This window comes from Aedes albopictus, chromosome 3 (genome assembly GCF_035046485.1).
Source record: "Aedes albopictus strain Foshan chromosome 3, AalbF5, whole genome shotgun sequence".
Lineage (NCBI taxonomy): Eukaryota > Metazoa > Arthropoda > Insecta > Diptera > Culicidae > Aedes > Aedes albopictus.
Window position 1 is genome coordinate 389,890,864 of NC_085138.1, and position 24,991 is coordinate 389,915,854.

The 24,991-nt window shown below is 41.3% G+C and overlaps 1 protein-coding gene across 1 annotated transcript in view; it reads left to right on the top strand.

Annotated features, from left to right (window-relative positions):
* Positions 1–24,991, top strand: part of LOC109410581 (neuroligin-1) — a 331,884-nt gene that overhangs the window by 209,300 nt on the left and 97,593 nt on the right. The window contains exons 8-9 of the mRNA XM_062855958.1: positions 2,646–2,784; positions 2,874–3,156. Of these exons, the coding sequence (XP_062711942.1) occupies positions 2,646–2,784; positions 2,874–3,156 (422 nt within the window). The remainder of the gene's footprint in view (positions 1–2,645; positions 2,785–2,873; positions 3,157–24,991) is intronic.

Sequence of the window (24,991 nt, forward strand, 5' to 3'; positions counted from 1 at the left end):
ATACCTAAAGAATTTTTCAAGAAATTCTCAAAGAAATTCCTGAAAAAATGCATGGAGGAGTTTTTGAAGCTTTCATGCTTTGCTTGTATAAAGAATTCCTTATCAGATAAATGGCAATAGATATTTTTTTAAGAATCTCTGAATTTTTCTGATACCAAATATCTAGAAGAATATCTGAAGAAATCCCTAAATGAATGTCTAAAAGAATCCCTTAAGGAATTTCTTAAGAAGATTATGAAACAATTTGTGAAGTTTTCCATGCTAGATTTTCTAAAAGATTTGTATGTTTAATTTTTGGTGGAATCTCCAGTAAAATTTCTGAGCAAAAAATCCCTGAAGGATTTTTTAAAGTAAAACTTTAAAACAAAAACATTCAAACGCATCCTTGAAGGATAAATTGAAAAAAAAATGTGCAGAATATCCTGGCAATTTACGAAAAAAATATTGAAAAATCTTCGGAAGAAGGGATTTTCGAAAAACTACTGGAGAAATTTCTAAATCAATATTTAGAGGAATTCAACACACAAAGAGAACTTCCGGATTGCGGATTTTATTGCTGTTGATTTCTTGCATAGAGTTGGTGCCGGGGTTCCAAGGTTTCCTCCAAAATTTTCTCTAGGGGTTTCTTTTGGCACACCTCCAAGAATTTGTATTGGAAATTCTTCAGAAATTCGTGGTGTAACTCCTCCTGAAAATGTTGCTGCCATCTAGGAATTCTTCAGGATTTTCCTCCATGAAATCTTTCGGAGATATCCGGAATCCATTCAGATAATTCTCTTAAACCTTTTCAGTAATGCATTATGAGATAGCTCTTGAAATTTTTCTTGGGATTCTTTTAGGATCTCCCGCAGACATTCATCTAGAAATTATTGCTAGTATTCTCGTGGGACTTTTTCCAAGAATTTCCACAATAATTCCTCAAGAAATATTTCCCGAAATTAATGTGGGTTTATTTTCATTATTTACTCCGTGGATTCATCCAGAAATATATCTAAGAATTTTCTTTGGTGAGTTCCTCTCAGGATTTTTTCAGGAATTCTTGCTGGGATTCCTAGAAAATCTGCCGGAGATTTTTACAGATATTTCTATGAGTTTCCTTCTAGTGAGGGGCTGTCCATAAACCACGTGGTCATAAGGGGGGATTCGGCCAATGACCATTTTGTATGAACAAATAAAAAAATTTGTATGGACAAATGACCACGCGGGGGGGGGGGGGGTGCTTGAGAAGTCCCAAAAAAAATGACCACGTGGTTTATGGACAGCCCCTGACTTCCATTAAACATTATCTTTTAATACCTTGCAGCAAAGATGGTTAACCATCTTTGCTTGCATGAATAAATTATTCGATTTATCCAGGAACTCCTTCTAGAAATTCTCTTAGAATTCATGCTAAAAAAAATTAAAGCCGTTCTTGCTTGGTTTCCTTCACGAATTGCTCCAGACATTTCCCCAGATGATGATGATGAATTAATGAACTCGGGCGTGTTAGTGGAATACCTGTAAGTAAGTACTGTTCCTTTTAATTCCATTAAGAATTTGCATCCTTTGACAGATACCTTAGATAATTAATTATCTAAGCAGATACGTATATCGTCCTCAACTGTAGGGTCGTCTTCAGTGTCTCGTAGTCGAGTCAAGTACGACACTGAAGATGACCTTACAGTTGAGGTCGAAATACCTATCTGTCGAAGGATGCAAATTCTTAGTGGAATTAGAAGGAACCCGATTTTCATTTTACTTATTCCCGCAGATTTTTTTTCAGAAATTCCTGCGGGAATTTTCTAGAAGTTTAATGTGAAATCCTAAAAAAAAATCTTCAGATATTTCAATTGGACTTCTCCTATGATTCTTCTTGGAATTACTCCAGGGATTCATCCAGGAACTCCTTTAACCCTTTTAAGATGTTAATAAAAGTGCACCACGATGGCGTAGTTCACGTTCAGCGAGCCTGTATGGATCATATTGACCCCCATATCCTACCAGGGTTTAAGTTGTCTCTAGGAATTGCTTCGGAGATTGAAGTTGTGATTCATTCAGAAATTACCAAACCGATTCATCGGTAAACTCCTGTAGAGGTTTCTACAAAAACTACTTTCGGTGTAACGGCAATTTTGCCGCGGCTAGCTCATTTTCAGCTAAACCAAACGATACGATACAAAGAAACTACACGAAATGCAATCCTAGATGAAGTAAAATCTCTCAACTATCAAACTGGCCAAAAATATTACAGAAGCGATTCACTTTTGTAACTCAACCTCCCAACTGAAAACATAAGAAATTACAGAGTTAATCACAAAACATTAATAATCCCAAATGTCTTTTTCTTTTGACATTTTCCCTTAGAATCTTCGAAATTCTCGCTTTTTTGTCAGAAGAGCTTGTTTTCTTGGAATTTTCACGCAAATATGTTTTCATTTTGTTTCTTAACTAATGATGCTTCACTCCACTTTATCTCCGACATCAGAAAGCCCTTACGCATTCAATCAGCATTCGTGCTCCATCAACAAGAAAAAAACAGTCACAAACATCCATTCAGTCAATCCTCGGAAGCTAATTTGAATTGTCGATCCACGCCGTGATTGATATTTATTGGGGCTGTCATTTTTCAACCCGGCTTCGATTTTTTCTTTCCTTCGCCCCTGCAGGGACTCAACAATGGAAGCGCTTAGCGACGGTCACACGCTCGCCCCACTCATCAAGGTGGCCTATCTGCACGCCCGCCGGGGAGCCAAAACGTACATGTTCCACTTCGCCTACCAGACCAAGGAAACCGAGTATCCACAGGTGAGTTGGACGACGTCGACGACTGTCATTATCTAAAATAAATGCCCGTTCAATTGATTTTTTCCACTTGGGTATCTTCCGCTGCACAGCGCCTGGGAAGCATCCGTGGTGAGGACCTACCGTACGTGCTGGGTCTGACGCTGGTACAGGGTGGTCCCTGGTTTGGGCAGAATTTCTCCCGCCAGGATATGGGAGTGAACGAGGCGGTGCTCAATTTTGTAACCAACTTCTGCAAAACCGGAGATCCGAACGAAGCGGGCCATCAGGCACCACTGCTGCATCCGGACTATGGCACTGCGAAGGAACGGACGCGCTTCCGCGGCATCACGTGGGACACATTCGAGACGACCACGCAGCAGTATCTGAGCATATGTGAGTACACACAGTAGCGCTTAGTGATAGGTGATTGAAATTGGGCCCGGAACGGTGTTGTAGCGTTCGTCATGACGGCTTTCGTGGTACCAACTGGATAACTCAGTGACTCAAATTTAGTTTTTAACTGAGTAAAATGCATAATGGCAATGATGTGGTGTTGAAGGAAACAATTTGTCATAATGTAAAATTGGCGGTATCTAATCCTTAACCAAGTACCAACAACTGCAACCCCACCAGGATTAGATAATTGCTCTTTGAATAATGGAGTTATCCCTCTCAGCATTTTGGAAGAATCCCTCCAAGGATTCTGGAAGAATCCCTCCAAGGATTCTGGAAGAATCCCTCCCAGGATTCTGGAAGAATCCCTCCCAGGATTCTGGAAGAATCCCTTCCAGGATTCTGGAAGAATCCCTTCCAGGATTCTGGAAGAATCCCTTCCAGGATTCTGGAAGAATCCCTTCCAGGATTCTGGAAGAATCCCTTCCAGGATTCTGGAAGAATCCCTTCCAGGATTCTGGAAGAATCCCTTCCAGGATTCTGGAAGAATCCCTTCCAGGATTCTGGAAGAATCCCTTCCAGGATTCTGGAAGAATCCCTTCCAGGATTCTGGAAGAATCCCTCCCAGGATACTGGAAGAATCCCTCCCAGGATACTGGAAGAATCCCTCCCAGGATTCTGGAAGAATCCCTCCCAGGATTCTGGAAGAATCCCTCCCAGGATTCTGGAAGAATCCCTCCCAGGATTCTGGAAGAATCCCTCCCAGGATTCTGGAAGAATCCCTCCCAGGATTCTGGAAGAATCCCTCCCAGGATTCTGGAAGAATCCCTCCCAGGATTCTGGAAGAATCCCTCCCAGGATTCTGGAAGAATCCCTCCCAGGATTCTGGAAGAATCCCTCCCAGGATTCTGGAAGAATCCCTCCCAGGATTCTGGAAGAATCCCTCCAGGGATTCTGGAAGAATCCCTCCAGGGATTCTGGAAGAATCCCTCCAGGGATTCTGGAAGAATCCCTCCCAGGATTCTGGAAGAATCCCTCCCAGGATTCTGGAAGAATCCCTCCCAGGATTCTGGAAGAATCCCTCCCAGGATTCTGGAAGAATCCCTCCCAGGATTCTGGAAGAATCCCTCCCAGGATTCTGGAAGAATCCCTCCCAGGATTCTGGAAGAATCCCTCCCAGGATTCTGGAAGAATCCCTCCCAGGATTCTGGAAGAATCCCTCCCAGGATTCTGGAAGAATCCCTCCCAGGATTCTGGAAGAATCCCTCCCAGGATTCTGGAAGAATCCCTCCAGGGATTCTGGAAGAATCCCTCCAGGGATTCTGGAAGAATCCCTCCAGGGATTCTGGAAGAATCCCTCCCAGGATTCTGGAAGAATCCCTCCCAGGATTCTGGAAGAATCCCTCCCAGGATTCTGGAAGAATCCCTCCCAGGATTCTGGAAGAATCCCTCCCAGGATTCTGGAAGAATCCCTCCCAGGATTCTGGAAGAATCCCTCCCAGGATTCTGGAAGAATCCCTCCCAGGATTCTGAAAGAATCCCTCCCAGGATTCTGGAAGAATCCCTCCCAGGATTCTGGAAGAATCCCTCCCAGGATTCTGGAAGAATCCCTCCCAGGATTCTGGAAGAATCCCTCCCAGGATTCTGGAAGAATCCCTCCCAGGATTCTGGTAGAATCCCTCCCAGGATTCTGGAAGAATCCCTCCCAGGATTCTGGAAGAATCCCTCCCAGGATTCTGGAAGAATCCCTCCCAGGATTCTGGAAAAATCCCTCCCAGGATTCTGGAAGAATCCCTCCCAGGATTCTGGAAGAATCCCTCCCAGGATTCTGGAAGAATCCCTCCCAGGATTCTGGAAGAATCCCTCCCAGGATTCTGGAAGAATCCCTCCCAGGATTCTGGAAGAATCCCTCCCAGGATTCTGGAAGAATCCCTCCCAGGATTCTGGAAGAATCCCTCCCAGGATTCTGGAAGAATCCCTCCCAGGATTCTGGAAGAATCCCTCCCAGGATTCTGGAAGAATCCCTCCAGGGATTCTGGAAGAATCCCTCCAGGGATTCTGGAAGAATCCCTCCAGGGATTCTGGAAGAATCCCTCCAGGGATTCTGGAAGAATCCCTCCAAGGATTCTGGAAGAATCCCTCCAAGGATTCTGGAAGAATCCCTCCAAGGATTCTGGAAGAATCCCTCCAAGGATTCTGGAAGAATCCCTCCAAGGATTCTGGAAGAATCCCTCCAAGGATTCTGGAAGAATCCCTCCAAGGATTCTGGAAGAATCCCTCCAAGGATTCTGGAAGAATCCCTCCAAGGATTCTGGAAGAATCCCTCCAAGGATTCTGGAAGAATCCCTCCAAGGATTCTGGAAGAATCCCTCCAAGGATTCTGGAAGAATCCCTCCAAGGATTCTGGAAGAATCCCTCCAAGGATTCTGGAAGAATCCCTCCAAGGATTCTGGAAGAATCCCTCCAAGGATTCTGGAAGAATCCCTCCAAGGATTCTGGAAGAATCCCTCCAAGGATTCTGGAAGAATCCCTCCAAGGATTCTGGAAGAATCCCTCCAAGGATTCTGGAAGAATCCCTCCAAGGATTCTGGAAGAATCCCTCCAAGGATTCTGAAAGAATCCCTCCAAGGATTCTGAAAGAATCCCTCCAAGGATTCTGGAAGAATCCCTCCAAGGATTCTGGAAGAATCCCTCCAAGGATTCTGGAAGAATCCCTCCAAGGATTCTGGAAGAATCCCTCCAAGGATTCTGGAAGAATCCCTCCAAGGATTCTGGAAGAATCCCTCCAAGGATTCTGGAAGAATCCCTCCAAGGATTCTGGAAGAATCCCTCCAAGGATTCCGGAAGAATCCCTCCAAGGATTCTGGAAGAATCCCTCCAAGGATTCCAGAAGAATCCCTCCAAGAATTCTGGAAGAATTCCTTTGTTTTGAATTCATGCTTCGTTGTTATCCGATAAGAGTGAATACTATTTTCATTACCCCTATCATCAAAAATATCTCTCAGTACCAGCATAAAAAAGAAACTACTGTACTGTTTCATAACGAAAGCATCCCACTCATCGGTATCTTGCACTACCAGCAGCGATTCAAATTGAAACGTTCTTCCATCGCAAAAATGCTTTTGATTAGCAATAGCATCAAGCTCAGTTCCAGAAACCATGCACAGTTAGTAGGTACCTACGACGCTGAACGAACGGCGGTGCTGCGCTGTGCCAAAGAAACTAATGTCATTTTTATCGTTCCGATATGCGCTGCAAGCGAGAAGTGCAGATATGTAGTTTCTTCACCAGCAGCAGCAGCATCAGTAGCCAGAGCACAACGACAGGAGCGCCGGGAATTAGGATTCCCGGAAAAATCCAATAAAACAAAGGAGTTTTTTTTCCTTTTCTCTTGTTCAGCTCATCGCGTTCTCATCGCTATTCTTTCACGAGCGAAAGCGACGACGACGGACGTATCTACATACACCCAGAGCTAGAATGGGTTGCTGGAGGGTGATTTCCTTTATCTAATCTGCATGTGAACGTGAACGATTCAGATTTCGTTGAATAACTACTGGTTGTAAAAAGTAGAGTTATCTCACCGGTTTTCATCTTGGTACTTTTATTTTCAGTAGTGACAGTGGAAATATTAACTAGAAGTCATTAAGAATCCAAAGAAAACTCTTGTGTTCTAAACTAAATTAAATTTGCATCGAATTCTCAAGGTATAGGTATATACAGGGGGTGGCCAAAATGTTTGGGATAGGTATTTTTTTTTCTCTCACAAAAAGTTGTTGACCCTTGCTGTAAGTTTTCATTATATGCATAAGGGGCTGTCCATTAATTAAGTAAGGGAATTTTAGCGATTTTCCGACACCTCCTCCCCCCCTTGTAAGATTTTTTGTATGAGAACCCAAAAATTTTTGTACGGCTCGTAAGATTTCTCAAAAAAGTGGTCAAAATTTGGAAAAGATCGGTCTATTCTGCACCAAGTTATAAGGAGTCTAGAAAAAGGTATAACACTAGTTTACAGCATTTTTGAACTCGGTAAGCTGATGATCATTTTTGGTGTAGAATCATGCCCTGAGTTCGAAAACGTGAAGGAAAAAAATTACAGTAGACCGGAATTTTTTTCAACTTTCCATACTAGGCTGTGGATTTGAAATCGAATTTTGTTCTATTTTTAAGCAAAGTTGCTCACTTCAAGCATCTCATTCTCCATAATCAATGTTCCGATTGATCTGAATTTTTTACTGTAACTCGCCTATATGATATGCCAAAAAAAAGCTTTGAGAAATTTATTTTTAGATTGTTTTATTCTTATTAAAAAAAAAGTACATTTCTTCACATATTTTTGGAAATTTTGCTAAAATTCAAGGAAATCGTCCCTTAAACTCATAACTTGAATTTTATCAATCTGATGCAAAACTTGCATTAAGATGATCGAATGGTATTATGTTCGGCTTTCAATTTTTGGGAAAAGATTTAAAATTGGTTGAACAAAACTCAAGATATTTTAATTTTAGTAAATCGCATATTTGAAAAGTTTCAAAACTCGATATTGAACTAAAACTCAAAAACTGTTCTACCTCAAATTTTTGAAGCACGGTTTCGAAATCAGCACTAAAATGTGCTTAAAAAATTTTGGTCGTTGACAGAAGATCACGACTTTCGTTTTATTTTGTAAACTAGTGTAATTAGCCGATAGCCAACTTTGAGCTGTTATATCTCCGGATTCAATGAACCGAATACAACTAAAATGCCGTGTCATCAATTGGCTAGGTAGCTTTGTTTGTAAAGCACTTGTCTAGCGAATAAGAATCATGAGTTCAAATCTCACCTGAGCTGTGTTTTTTTCCCCAATTTAACCAACCATTTACCCATCTGTACATATGTACGTTGAGTTGTTTGAAAATCATGGAATTTCCTCAAGAGGTGCCTTCAGAGATTGATCTAAGAGTTCATTCCAAGATTTCTCCAGAGGTTCCTTCAAGGGACCCCAGGATTTCCTACTGAAATAACTCTAGCAGTTTCTTCTGGTGTTCCTCAAGGAATTAAATCTGGGAATCCACAATACGTTTCTTCTTGGATTCGTCAAGAAGTTCCTTAGGATTTCATTTTTTTTTTTTGGGAATTCCTCCGAGAAGTTCCTTTTGGTAATGCCTTAAAAGTTTCTTCTGAGATTTTTCAAGGAGTTCTTTCTAAGATTCCTCATGGAGTGTCTCAGGGTCTTTCTTGGATTAATCCAGGAACCGCATCAAGGATGCCCCCAGAAGTTTCTTTATGAATACCTTTTGAAGTTTCTTCTGGAATTCCTCCAAAATTTTACAAGATTGACCAAAAGTTGCTTTCGGGATTTATCCAAGAGTTTCTTCATAGATTCATCTTTCTGGGAATTTCAATCGTGATTTCGTTCTGAATTCACTCTTTCCTTTTAGGATGTCTTCAAGAGTCGTCTGGAATTTTTCAAGTTGTTTCTTCTGAGGTTCCTTTTTTGAAGATTTCGAGATTTTACCAGGAATTCTTTCCGCGATTCTCCAAGGATTTTTTTTCCTGGATTCATCAAGGAGTTCCTCTGTTAATCCTCAAGACGATCCTTCTTGGATTTTTTCAAGGAGTTCCTTCTAAAATGTCTCCAAGAATTTGTTTTGGGATTGGTCCAGGAGATTTTTCTTGGTTTAACCAAAAATTTCTTCGTGAATTTCTTCCACACTTTCTCATGGGATTCCTTCAGGATTTTCTCCGAAGATTACACCAAAAGTTCCTTGAGGGATGCTTTCAGGAATTTCCCTGGATTTATTCCAGGTTTCCGTCAGAAGCTCTCTCCGGGATTGCCTAAATAGCTTCTTCCTGACATTCTTTCAGAAAATCCAGGGATTCGTTCAGGAAAAACTTCTTGAGGAATTCCTTCTAGAACTTATTCCGGAATTCTGTTAGGAACTCCTTCCGGAATTATTTATGGATTGCATCCCGGCCTTTCTTCTCCATTCCCCAAAAAAATGGTTATGAAATATCTCCACCAGTTCTGTATAGATGCTCATAATGTTCGCTCTGAGCATCTTTCAAAAGTTCCTTCTGAGATTACATTTCTCCAGGATTTGCTTCTGGGAATCCCAGTAAAAGTTCTTCTGACGACATTGCAAAAGAAACCCTATTCTCTGAAAGAACCTTTATAGAAATCTCAGAAGGAATTTGGGAGGGTTTCTGGTACTCCTGGATGCATGGCAGATGGATCATCTTTAGGAATTTCAGAAAAAAAAGAAAACCTCATGGAAGAATCATAGCGGGAACTTGTGGAGGAATCCAGGATTGAGCTCTGGGAACATATCAATTGAATCGCTCATATAAAATCACGTTTGAGTTTTCCGGAGTCACTCCGAAATTTCCCCGGAATCTCAAGAAACTTTAAAAAATCGCCTTCTGGGATTGATGAAATCATAAAGGAACGAGTGAATTGCAGATGGAACTTCTTAATACTTAAAATAAAAACTTGGCTGGCCGCCCGCAGTTGCAACTTCAGTATCGCCAGATCAGCTACACTCACTCAATGAACCAATGAGATAGCTGCTTGGGACTAACAGGCATCTTCAGTGTGTGAGCGTTGATGGCCTTGTATTTTTCGGCGACAATGGTGCCTGCTGCGTCAGGTTGCTGGTCATGTGCGGAAAGGGAGGGAAGTGATGATTGCAATCACTTGTTTCCACCAGGCCATTGCATTGAGTCCTCTGCACCTACACAAGCTCATGCGGATGTCGGTGTGTTGATAAGAATGTTTTATTTTTGGCACACGGTTCATGCATTGGTCCATGAATGCCAGGCGTAAAGGGATAGATTTTGTGAAGATTGCTGTGAAGCGACACAGTTCGCTTGGTTGCATAACTTGTAGGCGTTATATGATAGATTGACGCTGTGCTGTGATGAAAGTTGAAAAAAAAGGGAAACGGCTTTTTTCAAATCCGTTTCTGGTTCTAGCGATCGCTACGGACATACGAAACGAATATACATGAGATGTATATGTGGAAGAAAGAGAGTGAAAATAGATAGAAAGATATAAAGTATGAGGAAAGGGACAAGCCAAGGATTGAACCCAGGACCTTCTGCATATAAATCAGAAGCAGTAGCCATTACACAACCTAGCTCGTTTTAGTGAATTACGGATGGAACTTCTGGAGAAATACCAGAAGAAACCACGATTGAAATTCCCAGAAAAAGAAATCTTTGATGTAACTCTTGGATAAACTTCAGAACATCTTCTAAATCTTGGGAAAGCTTGGAATAATTCCAGAAGAACCTCCAGGAGGTTTCCGTAAAGGAACTCCTAAGGCAATCCTCGAAGGAGCTTCTGGAGTATTCGGAGAAATCGTTGGTGTGTTCGACTGTAGTTGGAAACTTATGTTTTGTGGCTTCTCAGTCTTGACAAAATCAAAACGCTATTATGTTATTTTGTCCGACGTAACTATTGAGTCCATGAAGATGGTCCCAAACGGACCGAAACGTCGCACAAAATAACATAACAGTGTTTTGATTTTGTCAAAACTGAGAAGCCACAAACCATTAGAACCGAACAAAGACTCTAAAGAAACACCTTGAGCAATCTCAGTAAGAATTCCATGGAAAATCACAGAAGAAACTTTTGAAGAAATACCAGAGATACTGCTGGAGTGATCTGAGCAGGAACTCCTGGGAGTCCCTCGTAGGAACTTCTGGAGAAATCTAAGAAAGAACTCAAAGATCAATCTTTTCAGGAACACCTGGAGGAATCCCAGAACGTGCTCCTGAATGAATTTTATAAAGATAGGGGAACTTGAGAATAAACTTCCGCTGGAATGCCTGAATGAATTCATAGAGGATTATTACCTGTCTTGTGCATTATCACCATCATAACACAAAAAAGCCGCAACATCAACATTGCCCTTCTTCCTCCATCAACGCTACAGCCGACCGTCGCTATGTTGCTAACGAACACATTCGAGACGAACGCATTGACACGGTGGCTGCCGCCGCAACGCTCTTTCTCTGCACAGCTCCTGAGCTGCCGAACGCTTGTTTACCGTCGTTTCGACGCAGAGCTATGTCACTCACTGCTGGGTGACTCTCATCTGAAAGGGTGAGGATGAAGGTCAATTTGTTAAGTAGTATTGCATGGCGTAGCAAACACAAACATAGCACGCTCTATGAATAGAATGCAAGGCGTAGAACAAAAACTCGCTTCGGTGTTTCATCGTGTGGTTCGAAAACAAGAGACGATCGCTGCTGCTGGATGTGGTTGACTCTGCAGTATTCAGTATTCAGTATTTATTCTGCATTGAACGAGGGTTGGCTTGAGTGGCTTTTGCGTGAATCGATTATGTTTTGATGGACTGCGTTTGTCGTATGAAGTGATGGTTAAAGCGAGTGTCATTCGACATTGACCATCCTGAAACTGCACAACCCTGATTATTACTCTACAGCAGGCAACTACGCAGGTATTTTTTAACCCTCTAATACCCAATCCCGCCTTTAGACGGGGTATAGTTTGAGCATTTTTGTAATTTTTGTTTCGTGGAGAATCATTTTTTTTATTTTTGGCTGATATTTAGAACTGGTCTGTATATCTCAAAATGGTTTATGGTGTATTTTAAAGCGTATTTACTTACGTTTTTTAAAAATCATTGAAAAATTGATGATTTAGTGTTTAGAAGTCATTATTTATTTTGTATTGAATTGCTACAATTAACATATTTTAAATTTTTCCCAAATCATTCTATCTTTGTTTAATAGTTTTAGGGAATCAAATACACTCTAAAATTATTTTCCTTAAAATTACCCTGAAAATAAAATTTTTAGTGAAAAAAATTAAAAATAATAATATTTCAACAATTATCATAAAATCTGAAAATGTTTTCATCTCAAAAAATCTGTTCCCCAAAATGGCTTCCAGGAAAAATATAAAAGTGTGGGGATGTTCAAAATTAAAATTAGAAAAATCAAAAACTGAAACTCACGAAATCAAGAATGGAAAAGAATCATCTTCCAAAACATGTTTAAATCGATTTCAGATGACGAAAAATGATATTTAGATCAAAATAAAAATTTGGGATTAGAGGGTTAACTAACTGTAGTTCAACCAGTTACCCATGGAAGTACATATGTATAAATGAATAATAAAGAATAAATAAAATAAACGGCTATTTTTAATTGATGGAGACGCACTTTTAGTTTCGAGAAATTTTTTTTTTCATGAAATGGCTGATTCATTCTCGGAATTTCTTTTAAAACTCTTTGATCATTTTCTTTCAGAATTTCTGTGTCAATTCCTTTGGATGTCGGTTTAAAGATTTTTTTTGAGGATTTCTTGGATTTTTTTTGAGAATTTCTTCGGTAATTTCAGGTGGAATTTGGAAATTAGATTGAAACTTCAACGGTAACTTCTCTGAAAATTCTTTATAATTACTTTGCAAAATTCTTCGGCAATTTTACTACGTGGATTTCTATGATTCTTTGCGATTTCATTATATTTATATTTGTTCCTTAACAAACTGCTTCGGCCATTTGTTTATACATTTCGTCGGTTTTTTTTTAAATGTATTTGAAAATTTATTAGGGATTTCATTTGGCTATTGTTTTAATAATTTCTAGTGTGATAGCTATATGAATTACTTCCTTGTTTAGCACTTCCTTTGGAAATTCTTTCGTCGTAAATTTCCTACGTATTTTTGTTCGGCAATTCCACTTGAAAGTTTTTCAGGTTAAGACAATTACTTAGGTAATTAATTCCACAATTCCTTCAGCATATAAGAGAAATCTTTTGACAAATTTTGTGAATTTCTTCAGCCATTACTATGAAAGTTTCTCCATCAATTCCTTTGGAAACCCAGAAGTTTTCAATAGCATTTGCATAGCCGAAGAAATTTGTAAATTAAATTGCCGAATCAATTTACGAAGGAATTCTCAAAGAACCCCGAAGATATTCATGGGAAATTTCCAAAGAAATTGCTGAAAGAAATAACAAGTTTTCCAAAAAAGTTGCTAAAAGAATTTCTAAAGGAATTGCCGAAAGAATTACTGAATCGCAATTGGCCAAACCCAATTCCATAATAAATTTCCAAAAACTATTATTTGTCGGAGAAATTCTCGTAAAAATTTGCACAAGTGTTCACAAAGAAATTTTCGAAATATATGCCGAAAGGTTTTCGGAAGAAATTCCCGAATGAACTGCTTGAAGAATCAATTATGTTATATCCTTATGAAAATTATTGGTGTAAACCTAGAGTCCTGGCCATTTTTTTTATTATCGTACAAATAGGTGAAAAACTGTAGGGTCTCCTATTTTTCCGGAAAACTCAGGTGGAAATTCTTTCTTTTCTTTGAAAAATCATAACTCAAGAACAAAGAATCATAGAAACAAAGTTTTTTTAGGAAATGAAATCAAATTTTCTCAGAATTCAAAATAAAATATGAACTGGAAAAAGTTTCCCACAAAATTTTTCTCAGTCGAGAAAATTCGTAAAGAAAAGCCGGAAAAAAACAATGCCCGAACTTGTGGAGAATTTTCAAAAAATTTTTTTAAGAAGGTAATTTCATAAGCTAATGATCTCTGAAATTTTTGGAATGGACTTTTTTTTTCCTTCTTCAGTTATGGTCAATTTTGTAAAAATTAACCATGTACGCATATATTATATGGTCATTTTTCACATAATTGGCCAAAACTCAAGAACGAAAAATAAGTGCATTCCAAAAATTCCAGCCATCAAAGCTTATGAAACTACCTTCTCAAAAAATTTTTTTTTTAAATTTCCCGCGAGTTCGGGCATAGTTTTCCGGCTTTTCTTTATGAATTTCCTCAACGGTAGAAAATTTTCTGGAAAATTTTTTCCTTCTCATTTTTTTTTGCATTCCTGAGAAAATTTGCTTTCATTTTCTAAAACAAACTTTGTTTCTACGATGCTTCGTTCTTGAGTTATAATTTTTCAAAGAAAAGGCTTATATGACACATTTGGACATTTTTCAACAAAATTGGCCATAACCCAAAAACGAAAAAAAAAGTGCATTCCAAAAATTTCAGCGATTATAGCTTATGAAATAACCTTCTCAAAAATATTTTGAAGGGGCATTGTTTTTCCGGGTTTACTTTACAAGTTTTCTCAACTGTGGAAAATTTTGTAAAAAACTTTTTCCAGTTCATATTTTTTTTTGATTTCTGAGAAAATTTTCGTTTTCTGAAAAAACCTTGTTTCTATGATGCTTCGTTCTTGAGTTAAGATTTTTCATAGTAAGTACCCAAGTAACCAGTAAGCATTTAAAATAGCACTGCTTCAGCATTATAGTTGCCTTAACGACAAGGCGTTTAATGCTAATCAGCCGTATATACGCCTATAGTGCTCCCTCACTGCAGGTTTTGGAAAAATAACGGGCTGTCTTAGTGCTACACCTTCAGGAACGTCGTGACAAAATGTCAAAGAAGCGTACCGCCTCATCGAGCAAAACAAAATAATAATAGATTTGCGTCTGCTTCTCGTTCTCTCAGCCTGCTTCTCCGCTTCCTCACCCTTTCACAACACTCCGACTTCAGCTGGTGCTAGGTGTTATTCTTTTGCATGTTCTTGTAATGATTTGGGCTTGAACTTACGATCCGAAGATTACTCAATCATATTAACTTATCAATTTGGTGCTGCTGCTGCTGATCCAGGATGCTACAGCTGTTCCGATGGCGTGCGTTGATTTGATCCCCAATATAAAGAATGGTTTTCCTAGCATTCTTTATATTGGGAATAAAATTAAGGCACGCCATCGGAAAAGCTGTAGCATCTTGAACCGTCAGCAACAGCAACAGCAGCAGCAGAGTCAATTCACAAAACTTGTTTTCAAAAAGGTATTTCATTGTGTGTTGAGCATTCCTCTTTTGAATCATAATATGATCCGCCAAAGCATCCACCTATTCAGGAGACATTTTCCGACGAAATGGTAATTAGTAATTTTCTGGTGGCCAAGTCCCCAATCCAAACCAGCAATGTTTGCTTCTGAGCTGATGAATGAGTAAAGGAAAACGAAGAAGCAAATCTGATGCACAACTTTGTAAACAAAAGCATGGTCCACTGCACGAATTTATGCTGGCCTGCTTACTCTCACGCGAAATTTGACGTTTGAGCGGTGCCGACACCGCTCAAACGTCAAATTTCGCGTGAGAGTAAGCAGGCCAGCATAAATTCGTGCAGTGGACCATTGGCCCTGTAAGAGAAAGACAACATGTGCTGTGGAGTGCATAACATATCACCCATCCTCTTTGCTCTTGGCACTTGAAGAGCAGTTTTGAAGCATTCTGATAGCTCCCAATCGAAAACCCCCTTTTTTATAGAATGAGAAAATCTGCAACAGATACCCAAGAGGGGTGATCTGGGGATCGATCCACTAAAAACTCATTCTCTCTCTTCCTTACCTTCGCGGTACGCCCGTTAGGGATGACTTCGAGAAGGGGGGACCGTACATGAGTACACTCTAATAGTAAGCGTTCTACCAGCTACCGCCTTAAGTTGTTCACTCTCCCCTGGAGGCTCGGGTCCTGGCTAGTACTTAGACTACCCGTTGAACTCAAGCTCCTGGATGGGGAAGGGGGCCAACTCAACTAGCTGTTGTTCGGCTCGCCATCTACTCTGTAGTTCAAGTACGATTCGAGAAACCGTGAAAGTAACGGAGTCCCACTTGTCCGCCCCCTTAAGCATTTTATGCATTCGAACTGCTTATTCAAATGCTTAGTGGTTACCTGGGTAGTGCCAGGGGAAAACAAATAATTTCCACCTGAGTTTTCCGGGAAAATAGGCGACCTTGAATTTTTTTTCTCACTTTTTTTTTGAGACCTGCCTGTGGAAAAAGTTTCATGAAAATCTGGGACCCTTCGGCTCAATCCCGCACGGTAGGGGAGACTGAGGAGACTTGATCCCTGGGGAGACTTGTTCCCCCCATATTTGCTCGGAATCAAAAACATTTTTCTTCTAGCATATTTTTTTCCAAAACTACTCCTGGACAAACGACTATGTTTTGGCTACAAGTGATTTTGATTGTACATTGCATTATTTTTTAACGGCTGATGGTTTGTTTTCAGTCCTTCAGAAATCTTTTAGGCGATTCCGAAAAATCTCAATAACTTTGTGAAAATTGAACCAAATCGTGTCAAAACTTCACAGCACATACTTTAAATAAAATACTTTCAAACTTATTTATCCAAATAAGGCTGTTGTTAACATATTTTAATTAATTAAGCTTAGTATACACAACAGTGACATGGGGAGACTTGATCCCTCGAGGGTTACACACACATTATACATGTGGAAAATAAAATTCTATTCGGAAGCCCCTATTTACTTGAAATTCTAGTCTATAGACTGTTTCAGAAATTATAAATACACTTTGTTTAGTAAATTAAATGAACTGTTATTATGATTTTTACCTACTTCTTTTAGAGTATAGCATATTGTACTCCATATTTTTATATTTCCTTTCAATTGTCTTGATATTTTAAAGAACAATCGAGTTTTCTAATAAATAACTAAATTTTTCAAATTTGCATTTGCACAAAGGTGTTTTTTAATGATTTCAACATTATTTATCACTAAATACCAAAAATTATCTAAATTTTTATCACATTCGCTTTCTCAACAAGTTGCCTAAGGAATGCCTTGATCAAAATTTGGGAAAAATCGATAAAGGCATTTCCACAACATTTTTTCAGAGATCAAGTTTCTCAATTTTTAAGGTTTTCTTCGGAACATAAGAACTACCACACAGTTTCTTAGCTTTCCTGAACGCATTTAATTTAAACAAACTTATTTTTTCAGCTCATTCGATCCTTCAGATGGCAAAGCTTGTGATATCATAAAAACGAATGCAGTAAGCAGTAATTAAGACATTCGTTTGCTTAACGTTTGTTGCTACTGGTGTTGTTGAGAAATTTAAAACAAAAATTTTTGTTTTGAGAGGCCCGTAATGGTGGTTCTTGATCAAATATTCCAGGAAAAATTACTCTTACCAATCGAGAAATAACTTTTATTATCGATACAGCAATTTCTATTGTGTTTGGAAATTAAATATTTTATCTGTGAGATTTTTTTCTTTTCTACTATGCTTCATTTTTTGACCACTTTGTGCAACTTCAAATTTTGATCATCTTGTTTACAGAGCCCTATTTTTCAACTTTTGCCAGAAACATCAACAAAATTGGTATTATTTGCTTCGTTAGCATGTTTACTATTAGAGCTAGAAGAAACTTTTTTGGATAATGTGCTCAAATTGAAATGGCAGGTTATCGTTAGTGTATTTATAATTTCTGAAACAGTCTATATTCAACGATAAAATGTGTCAGATAAGTATAACTTTAGTACAAACCAAGAAAAGGGGGATCAAGTCTCCCCATTTTGAAAATACGGCATATCCTTAAAAAATTAAGGAAATCTTACAATTTCAAACACTCCATATTCATCGAAAATACAAGAAAACTCGAAAAGAAAATGAATAGGAAGACTCTGGAATTATTTTCCCGTTAAATAAACCATGTGCTCAAAGGGGGATCAAGTGTCACCCATTTCTGAAAAATACATCATAAGACATGCATCCATATAAAACACAGTTTTGAAAACTTTAACAATAATTTAAAGGCATTCTGTTATGTATTAGCTTGCGATAGATGTTTACCTGTCACTTTGTATGGAAATCGGATCTAGTTTTGTGTTTTTTCTTAAAGTTTCAGGTGAGTTAAGAAAAAGGGATCAAGTCTCCCCAGTCTCCCCTAATACAAAAATGATCTCCTGCCTAATTTTCAGCAATTTCCAAAAGTTGAGAATGAATCAATATTTCCTTACAAAACAAACTGAAAGCCACTAAAACTGGTGCTCCCTTGAAAAAAAAAGCCTAGATACGCTAATGTAACGGTTATACGAACGACTTTTAGGGACGGCTCAAGGATCAGTAAAATCTGAAAACCGGCAATTCATTTCCAGGTTATCAACGAAAAGTAATTGCATCATTAGATCCAAACAACATGCATGTCATTTAAGAGTTACGACAGCGTGAGTTTTGGTTGTACAGAAATGAACTATTATTAATTAATTAAATAATTATTAATTAATTATTTACTGCCGTTCTACGCCCGATTGTCTTATGTTATATGGGATTCCCATATAACATGGGACAATCGGGCGTAGAACGGCAGTTTAATCATGGGATGTTCTTTTAAGTTTTTTTTTGTCTTTATTATAGAGACTTTCAGCCTGGGTTTCTTTTAAGTTGTACTTTAATGAGGACGTGTGACGTTTGATATGATCCACAACTTTTTAACTTTTGGGCTCCAGACATGGCTGGAAAAGATCAATAAGCCCTTATATGAATGCTGCATTCTCATAGGATAGTATTTTTTGCATCGCTCACACGTTTCATCAATAATTATCGTCAGCTCCCAAGCATCGCGCAGAACATGACTCCTATCATAATGAAAGGGCTTGTTATGCAGCATGAATGCCGATAAAAAACGAAGAAAAATGTCTAAACAACTGTTTTATCATCCTGCACCCCTTGGTTGGGTGCACGTTTCCATCGACTTCCATAGTTCAACATGATTGAAATTCTGGCCCTGTCGGTAGCCCGATGCTTCGGCGGCCTGGAATTTCCAGGTCCGCCGTTTCGCGGCACTGAAGGGCAAGTCCCTAACCATAGCCACGGGTGAATATTTCAATCATAATAATCAAAGGCGCCTCCCGATTGAAGGTTTTTTTTTACCACCGCTTTCTCGTTCGTTGTTTTCATCAAAGAGGCGAGCTGCCACCGCGCGGTATTGTTTCCGCGAATGTTGATGGGAGTGTGCGGGATGATAAAAAATCTCGTTTGAATACGACGGCCGGCAACCGCTCCGTTTGTGGTGGTGATGGCGGTGGCGGTGTTGCTATCGTTCTTGTTGGTTGGTTGAAGCTTCCCAATCTATGTCGGGACTGTCTGTCTATACCGGCTTGTCTGGAGTAGTTTGAAGTCTTCCCCAGGGCGTACTAAGCATCAGTACTCAGCACCAGCACCGGTCTCTTCTCCGGACCCGGATGGCAATCTACTTCAGCTTGACGGTGGCAGCAAATCAGCCTAACAGTAATCGAGTGACAATCTTCGGTGAGATCAGCTTTCGAGTTAGGTTTTGGTGGCACCACGGGGAGTTTGTCGATTTTGGTTTTGTGTTTGACATTGGATGGGAACAGCTGTCTCCACATCAGACAATTTGAGGAATTCTCTAGTCGTATGATGAATAGATGAATGGATTCCGTTGAAAGCTTATTTTCTTTAACAGTCAAATATTCTCGTTAAAGTTCTCTTAGAATGACTTAGGTAGCTAATTGCATTTAAATGTCAACACCGAATTCCGCCATCGTGCTCCCTGTGCGAACACTAGCATTGCAGGGTTGTCAGCCAACATTCTTGCAACATGCACTTTCCACACCATATCCTCTGGGCTCAAATAAAATTTGCAGAATTATAACAATCAGCTCAAACGCTGTAAAATAAATTTTAAACCGCCAGTCGTTCAAAATCCTTCCGAGAAAAAACATAAACTTCTCCCCTTTTTCAAGTCCTTCCCTGTATGCATCCAGTAACGTGACCGGAATGTATAATTCTATTCCAATAAACCTTGTCCCTCTGTTTCACCAGAAGAAAAAAAAAAAAAGAATAGCGAAAATCAACCGAAAGCTCAGTGTCAAAACAATGTTGCCATCCGATAACAGGAAGCGGAAGAAAAACGAGCTTCCCCCGACTACCTACTGTGAGCTTCTCGCACACTCCACATGCCGCCAGCCGGAAGTTCCAAGCGACCGGAATGAATGAACGAGGAAGATATAAATTCAATTTAGTTATAAGATTCTTATCGGGAGCTGCCTCTGCTTCCGGAAAGACACAGAAAAACCTGCAACTGGGTACTACTGCTCACTTCAGCTAATTTTGTGACAACGAAGACGGCGGCGAGGGGGAGGAAGATTTTCCACTGCTTTACCAATCCGATTTTTGCTTGGGTTTCCCACCCGGTGATGCTTTTGAATCTTAGTCTAAGTCTGTGCTTCTTACGCGCACGCGGTGACTAACATTGTAATCATCTTGATTCCGGGCGGCATGGAGGCTGCTAGTTACATACCTACCAAGAGCTTGGTGGTGTTACGACTTCCAAGAATAAGGATTGGAATCACCGTGGTAACGTTAGCATGAACTCGTACACGATGCCGCCACGCCGTCAAAGACTACCTACTGGCTGGTTCGTTTTGAGCAGAATGTCGGATCCTGTCAACCATGAGTACTTCCCGTCGTCGTAACCCGTGCCCTTTTTTACGCTTTGCGCGCGAGTGATTCGCTAACTTCCACCTCTAAACGGCACGTATTGGGACTGGGTCGCGTCGTCGTCGTCGTCGGTGTGAGTCGTTGTCGTTTTCCTCGAATGGAGTCAATGTGACACCCATGTGTGCTCTCATTTAACTCGCTGAGCTAATGGCATTGGTGTATAGAGTAAATTTATGGAGGGGGTCTCTTAATTGTTTGAAAGATACATCTCTAAAGCAATATAAACAATGTTGGTCCGACTTGACCCAATCAACTCTGTTGTTAACTTATTGAAGATTAAGGGGTTCTGTAGTAATATGCACCGCACCGGTTAGCGTAGATATGTGACTACCCGGAAAATTTACGGGTTCTACTTCGTATTAATCGAGTCAAGTATAAGACATTAAAGATGAGCTTACAGAAAAGTCCGGAATATGTTCCTGTCAAATTTTGGAAAGATTCGACTGGGATTTTTGATAACTATGGGAGTTTTTCGGCTTTCAGTCACGGAAAAAGCGTTGATTTTAAAAACCGAACGGCGATGGATAACAGCCGCAGCGTTGTGCTCCGCTGATTTCTTGTCTCGAGTGTCTCCCTTTCGTACCCAGCATCCACCCAACATCCCACTAGGGTGCTGGTGATGAACGAGAAAAGTGCAGTGTCTTTTAGAGTCCAACAAACGCTCGTGTACAAAATAAGATTATCACAAGCTGATTAAGATCGAGCCCTGAGGAAGATCCCAACCCAAGGATCGAAACGTTGGCAATGATATAGAAGTATCAACGCTTTCTCCGTGACTGAAAGCCGAAAAACTCCCATAGTTCCTGTCAAAGTATGCATAATCTTAGTGCAATTAAAAGGAACGTAAAAATGTTATCGTGGAACTACTTACTTTTACCTCACTGGTCAGACTGAGGCCTGAGTGTCCTCTGCTGTACGTAGGAGTCGTTGTCATTCGACTCGGTATATGGCTCTGCGTCTCCAGTTCCGCACTCTGCGTAGGGTCCGCAGATCATCCTCCACTTGGTCTACCCACCTAGCTCGCTGCGCGCCACGTCATCTTGTACCGGTCGGATGACTCTCGAGAACCATTTTAGTCGGGTTGCTATCCGACATCCTGATGACGTGACCAGCCCACTGCAGCCTTCCGATTTTCGCGATGGTTGATTCTCTCGGCAGCTGATGCAGTTCGTGGTTCATTCGCCTTCTCCAATTCCTGTCTTCCATGTGCACTCCGCCGTAGATGGTACGCTACACCTTCCGTTCAAAAACTCCAAGGGCGCGTTGGTCCTCTGCACGTAGGGTCCACGTTTCGTGCCCATAGAGGACGACCGGTCTAATCAGCGTTTTGTAGATAGTTAACCTCGTGTTACGGTGAACTTTATTCGATCGTAGAGTTCTGCGGAGTCCAAAGTAAGCTCGATTTCCTGCCACAATGCGCCTCTGAATTTCTCTGCTGGTGTCGTTGTCGGCGGTCACCAGTGAGCCCAAGTACACGAATTCTTCAACCGCCTCGATTTCATCACCGTCGATATAAATTCGGGTGGCGGGCGTGGTGATTCCTCCCTGGAGCCCTTTACCATCACGTACTTTGTCTTCGACACATTAAGGACTAATCCGATTCGCCTGCTTCACTCTTTAGTCGGATGTACGTTTCCGCCATCGTCTTAAATTTACGAGCTATAATATCAATATCATCAGCGAAACCAAGCAGCTGAACGGACTTCGTGAAAATCGTTCCACTCGTGTTTATCCCCGCTCTCCTTATTATACCCTCTAACGCAATGTTGAACAGCAAGCACGAAAGACCATCACCTTGCCGTAACCCTCTGCGAGATTCGAAGGGACTCGAGAGTGTCCCTGATACTCGAACTACGCACATCACTCGATCCATCGTCGCCTTGATCAATCGTATCAGTTTATCCGGGAATCCGTATTCGTGCATAATCTGCCATAGCTGTTCTCGATCGATTGTATCATACGCCGATTTGAAATCGATGAACAAATAATGTGTGGGCACGTTGTATTCACGGCATTTCTGCCACACCTGGCGGATGGCGAACATCTGGTCCGGTGTAGCGCGTTCACCCATAAATCCAGTCCGATATTGTCCCACGAACTCTCTCGCAATCGGTGATGGACGACGGCATAAAGTTTGGGAGAGTATCTTGTAGGCAGGGATGGGAACACTCACTTTCAAACAGTTACACTCACTTGCTATTTTCTCAGCTCAGAAGCGTGCAATCAAGAAACGATGTATGGACGACTTTTGCCTTGTGGTTTTGTTTAAAACTTTGCCGAATAGAGTAGAGGTCACACACGAATCGCAAATTCGTAAAAAAGCTGTGAAAGCGACTCTCCACGAGGTGAGTGTAATTTACATTCACCTCGTGGAGAGTTGCCTTTGCAGCTCCCTCACGACTTCAGTATGCGTATGCGACCCCTACTATATTCGGCAAAGTTTTAGACAAAACCACAAGGCAAAAGTCGTCCATACATCGTTTTTTGACTGCATGCTTCTGGGTTGAGAAAATATCAAGTGAGTGTAACTCTTTGCAAGTGAGTGTTCCCATCCTTGCTTGTAGGCAGCGCTCAGTAGTGTGATCGAGCGATGGTTCCCGCAACCCAACTTGTCGCCTTTTTTTGTAGCTGGGACACACGATATCTTCCATCCAATTCTCCGGTAATACTTCCTTCTCCCAAATCTTGGTAATGTCCCAGTGTAGGAAGTGCACTCACCAGTGCTTCTCCACAGTGTTTTAGAAGCTCGCTTGGTAGTTGATCTGCTCCAGAGGCTTTGCTGTTTTTCAACCGGCCAACCTCCTTCTCGATCTCTTGGAGGTCAGGGGCCGGAAGTCTTCCGTCCTGTGCACATACTCCTAGATTTGTTACCACGCCACCTTCGGTACTTGCAACGTCGCCATTGAGGTGCTCATCGTAATGCTGCCGCCACTTGTCGACCACCTTACGCTCGCTCGTGAGAATATTCCCGTGATTATCTCGGCACATGTCGGCTTGTGGCATGAAGCCTCTGCTCAAGCGGTTCAGCTTCTCGTAGAACTTTCGTGTGTCCTTAGCGCGGTACAGTTCTTCCATCGCTTCGCGATCTTGTTCTTCCTGCTGGGGCTTCTTCATCCGGAAGACTGAGTTCTGCCTGTTCCGCGCCTGTCTGTAACGTGCCTTATTCGCTCTCGTACGATGTTGCAGCATTCTCGCCCATGCCGAAATCTTCTCGTTTTTCACCTGTTCACATTCGCCGTCATACCAGTTGTTTCTGTGATTCGGAGTCGCGAAGCCTAGTGCTGTAGCCGAGATACTACCTATAGCGGATCGGATGTCCCTCCAGCCATCTTCAAGTGTAACTGCGCCAAGCTGCTCTTCCGTTGGTAGGGCCACTGCTAACTGCTGCGCGTAGTCTTGAGCCACTTCTACGTTACGCAGCTGCTCGATGTTGAGCTGCGGCGTTCGACTTCGACGCGTGGTGATAACTGTCGAAAGTTTTGAGCGCATGCATACAGCGACTAAGTAGTGATCCGAATCTATATTCGCACTGCGGTATGTGCGGACGTTGGTTATATCTGAGAAGAATTTACCGTCGATTAGAACGTGGTCGATTTGGTTTTCTGTTCGATGGTCGGGTGATCTCCAGGTGGCTTTGTGGATATCTTTGCGGGGGAAGAAGGTGCTTCGTACTACCATACCACGGGAGGCTGCAAAATTTACGCATCGCTGGTCGTTATCATTCGATACGGTGTGCAGACTGTTTCGCCCGATTGCCGGTCTGTACATATCCTCCCTTCCTACCTGCGCGTTCATGTCGCCGACAACGATTTTCACGTCACGCGGCGAGCAACCATCGTATGTTTGCTCTAACTGCGCGTAGAACGCTTCTTTCTCGTCATCGGGTCTTCCTTCGTGTGGGCAGTGGACGTTGATGATGCTGTAGTTGAAGAAACGGCCCTTAACTCTCAACATGCACATCCTTGCGTTGATCGGCTGCCACCCGATCACACGTTGTCGCATCTTGCCCAACACTATAAATCCTGTTCCCAGTTCTTTGGTGGTGCCACAGCTTTGGTAGAAGGTAGCCGCTTGATGCCCGCTTTTCCACACTTTCTGTCCAACAAAGTTCCTGCAATGCCACGATGTCGAAGTTGCGGGGATGTAGTTCGTCGTAGATTATCCTATCACATCCTGCGAAACCTAGTGACTTGCAATTCCATGTTCCAAGTTTCCAATCGTAGTCCTTATTTCGTCGCGTGGGTCCTTGCCGATTGTATCGAGTCGTATTTTCTCCAATGTTATCCGCAATGGGGATTTTTACGGAAGGCTTATTGGGCCTACGCCAACACTCCTGTCTCGCCGGAGGGCCATCGTGCCAGTTCTGTTTGACGTCCCAACCATCACTGGGACGACCACGCTGATGGGGCTACCACCTTGGATCTAGCTGGGCGTGGTGCAGCGTTTCTTACTCAGCCGCTGGGTGCCAGAACAGACGCTGTTTGAGGCGCACCTCCTTGGTGAACAAACGCTCGAATCGTAC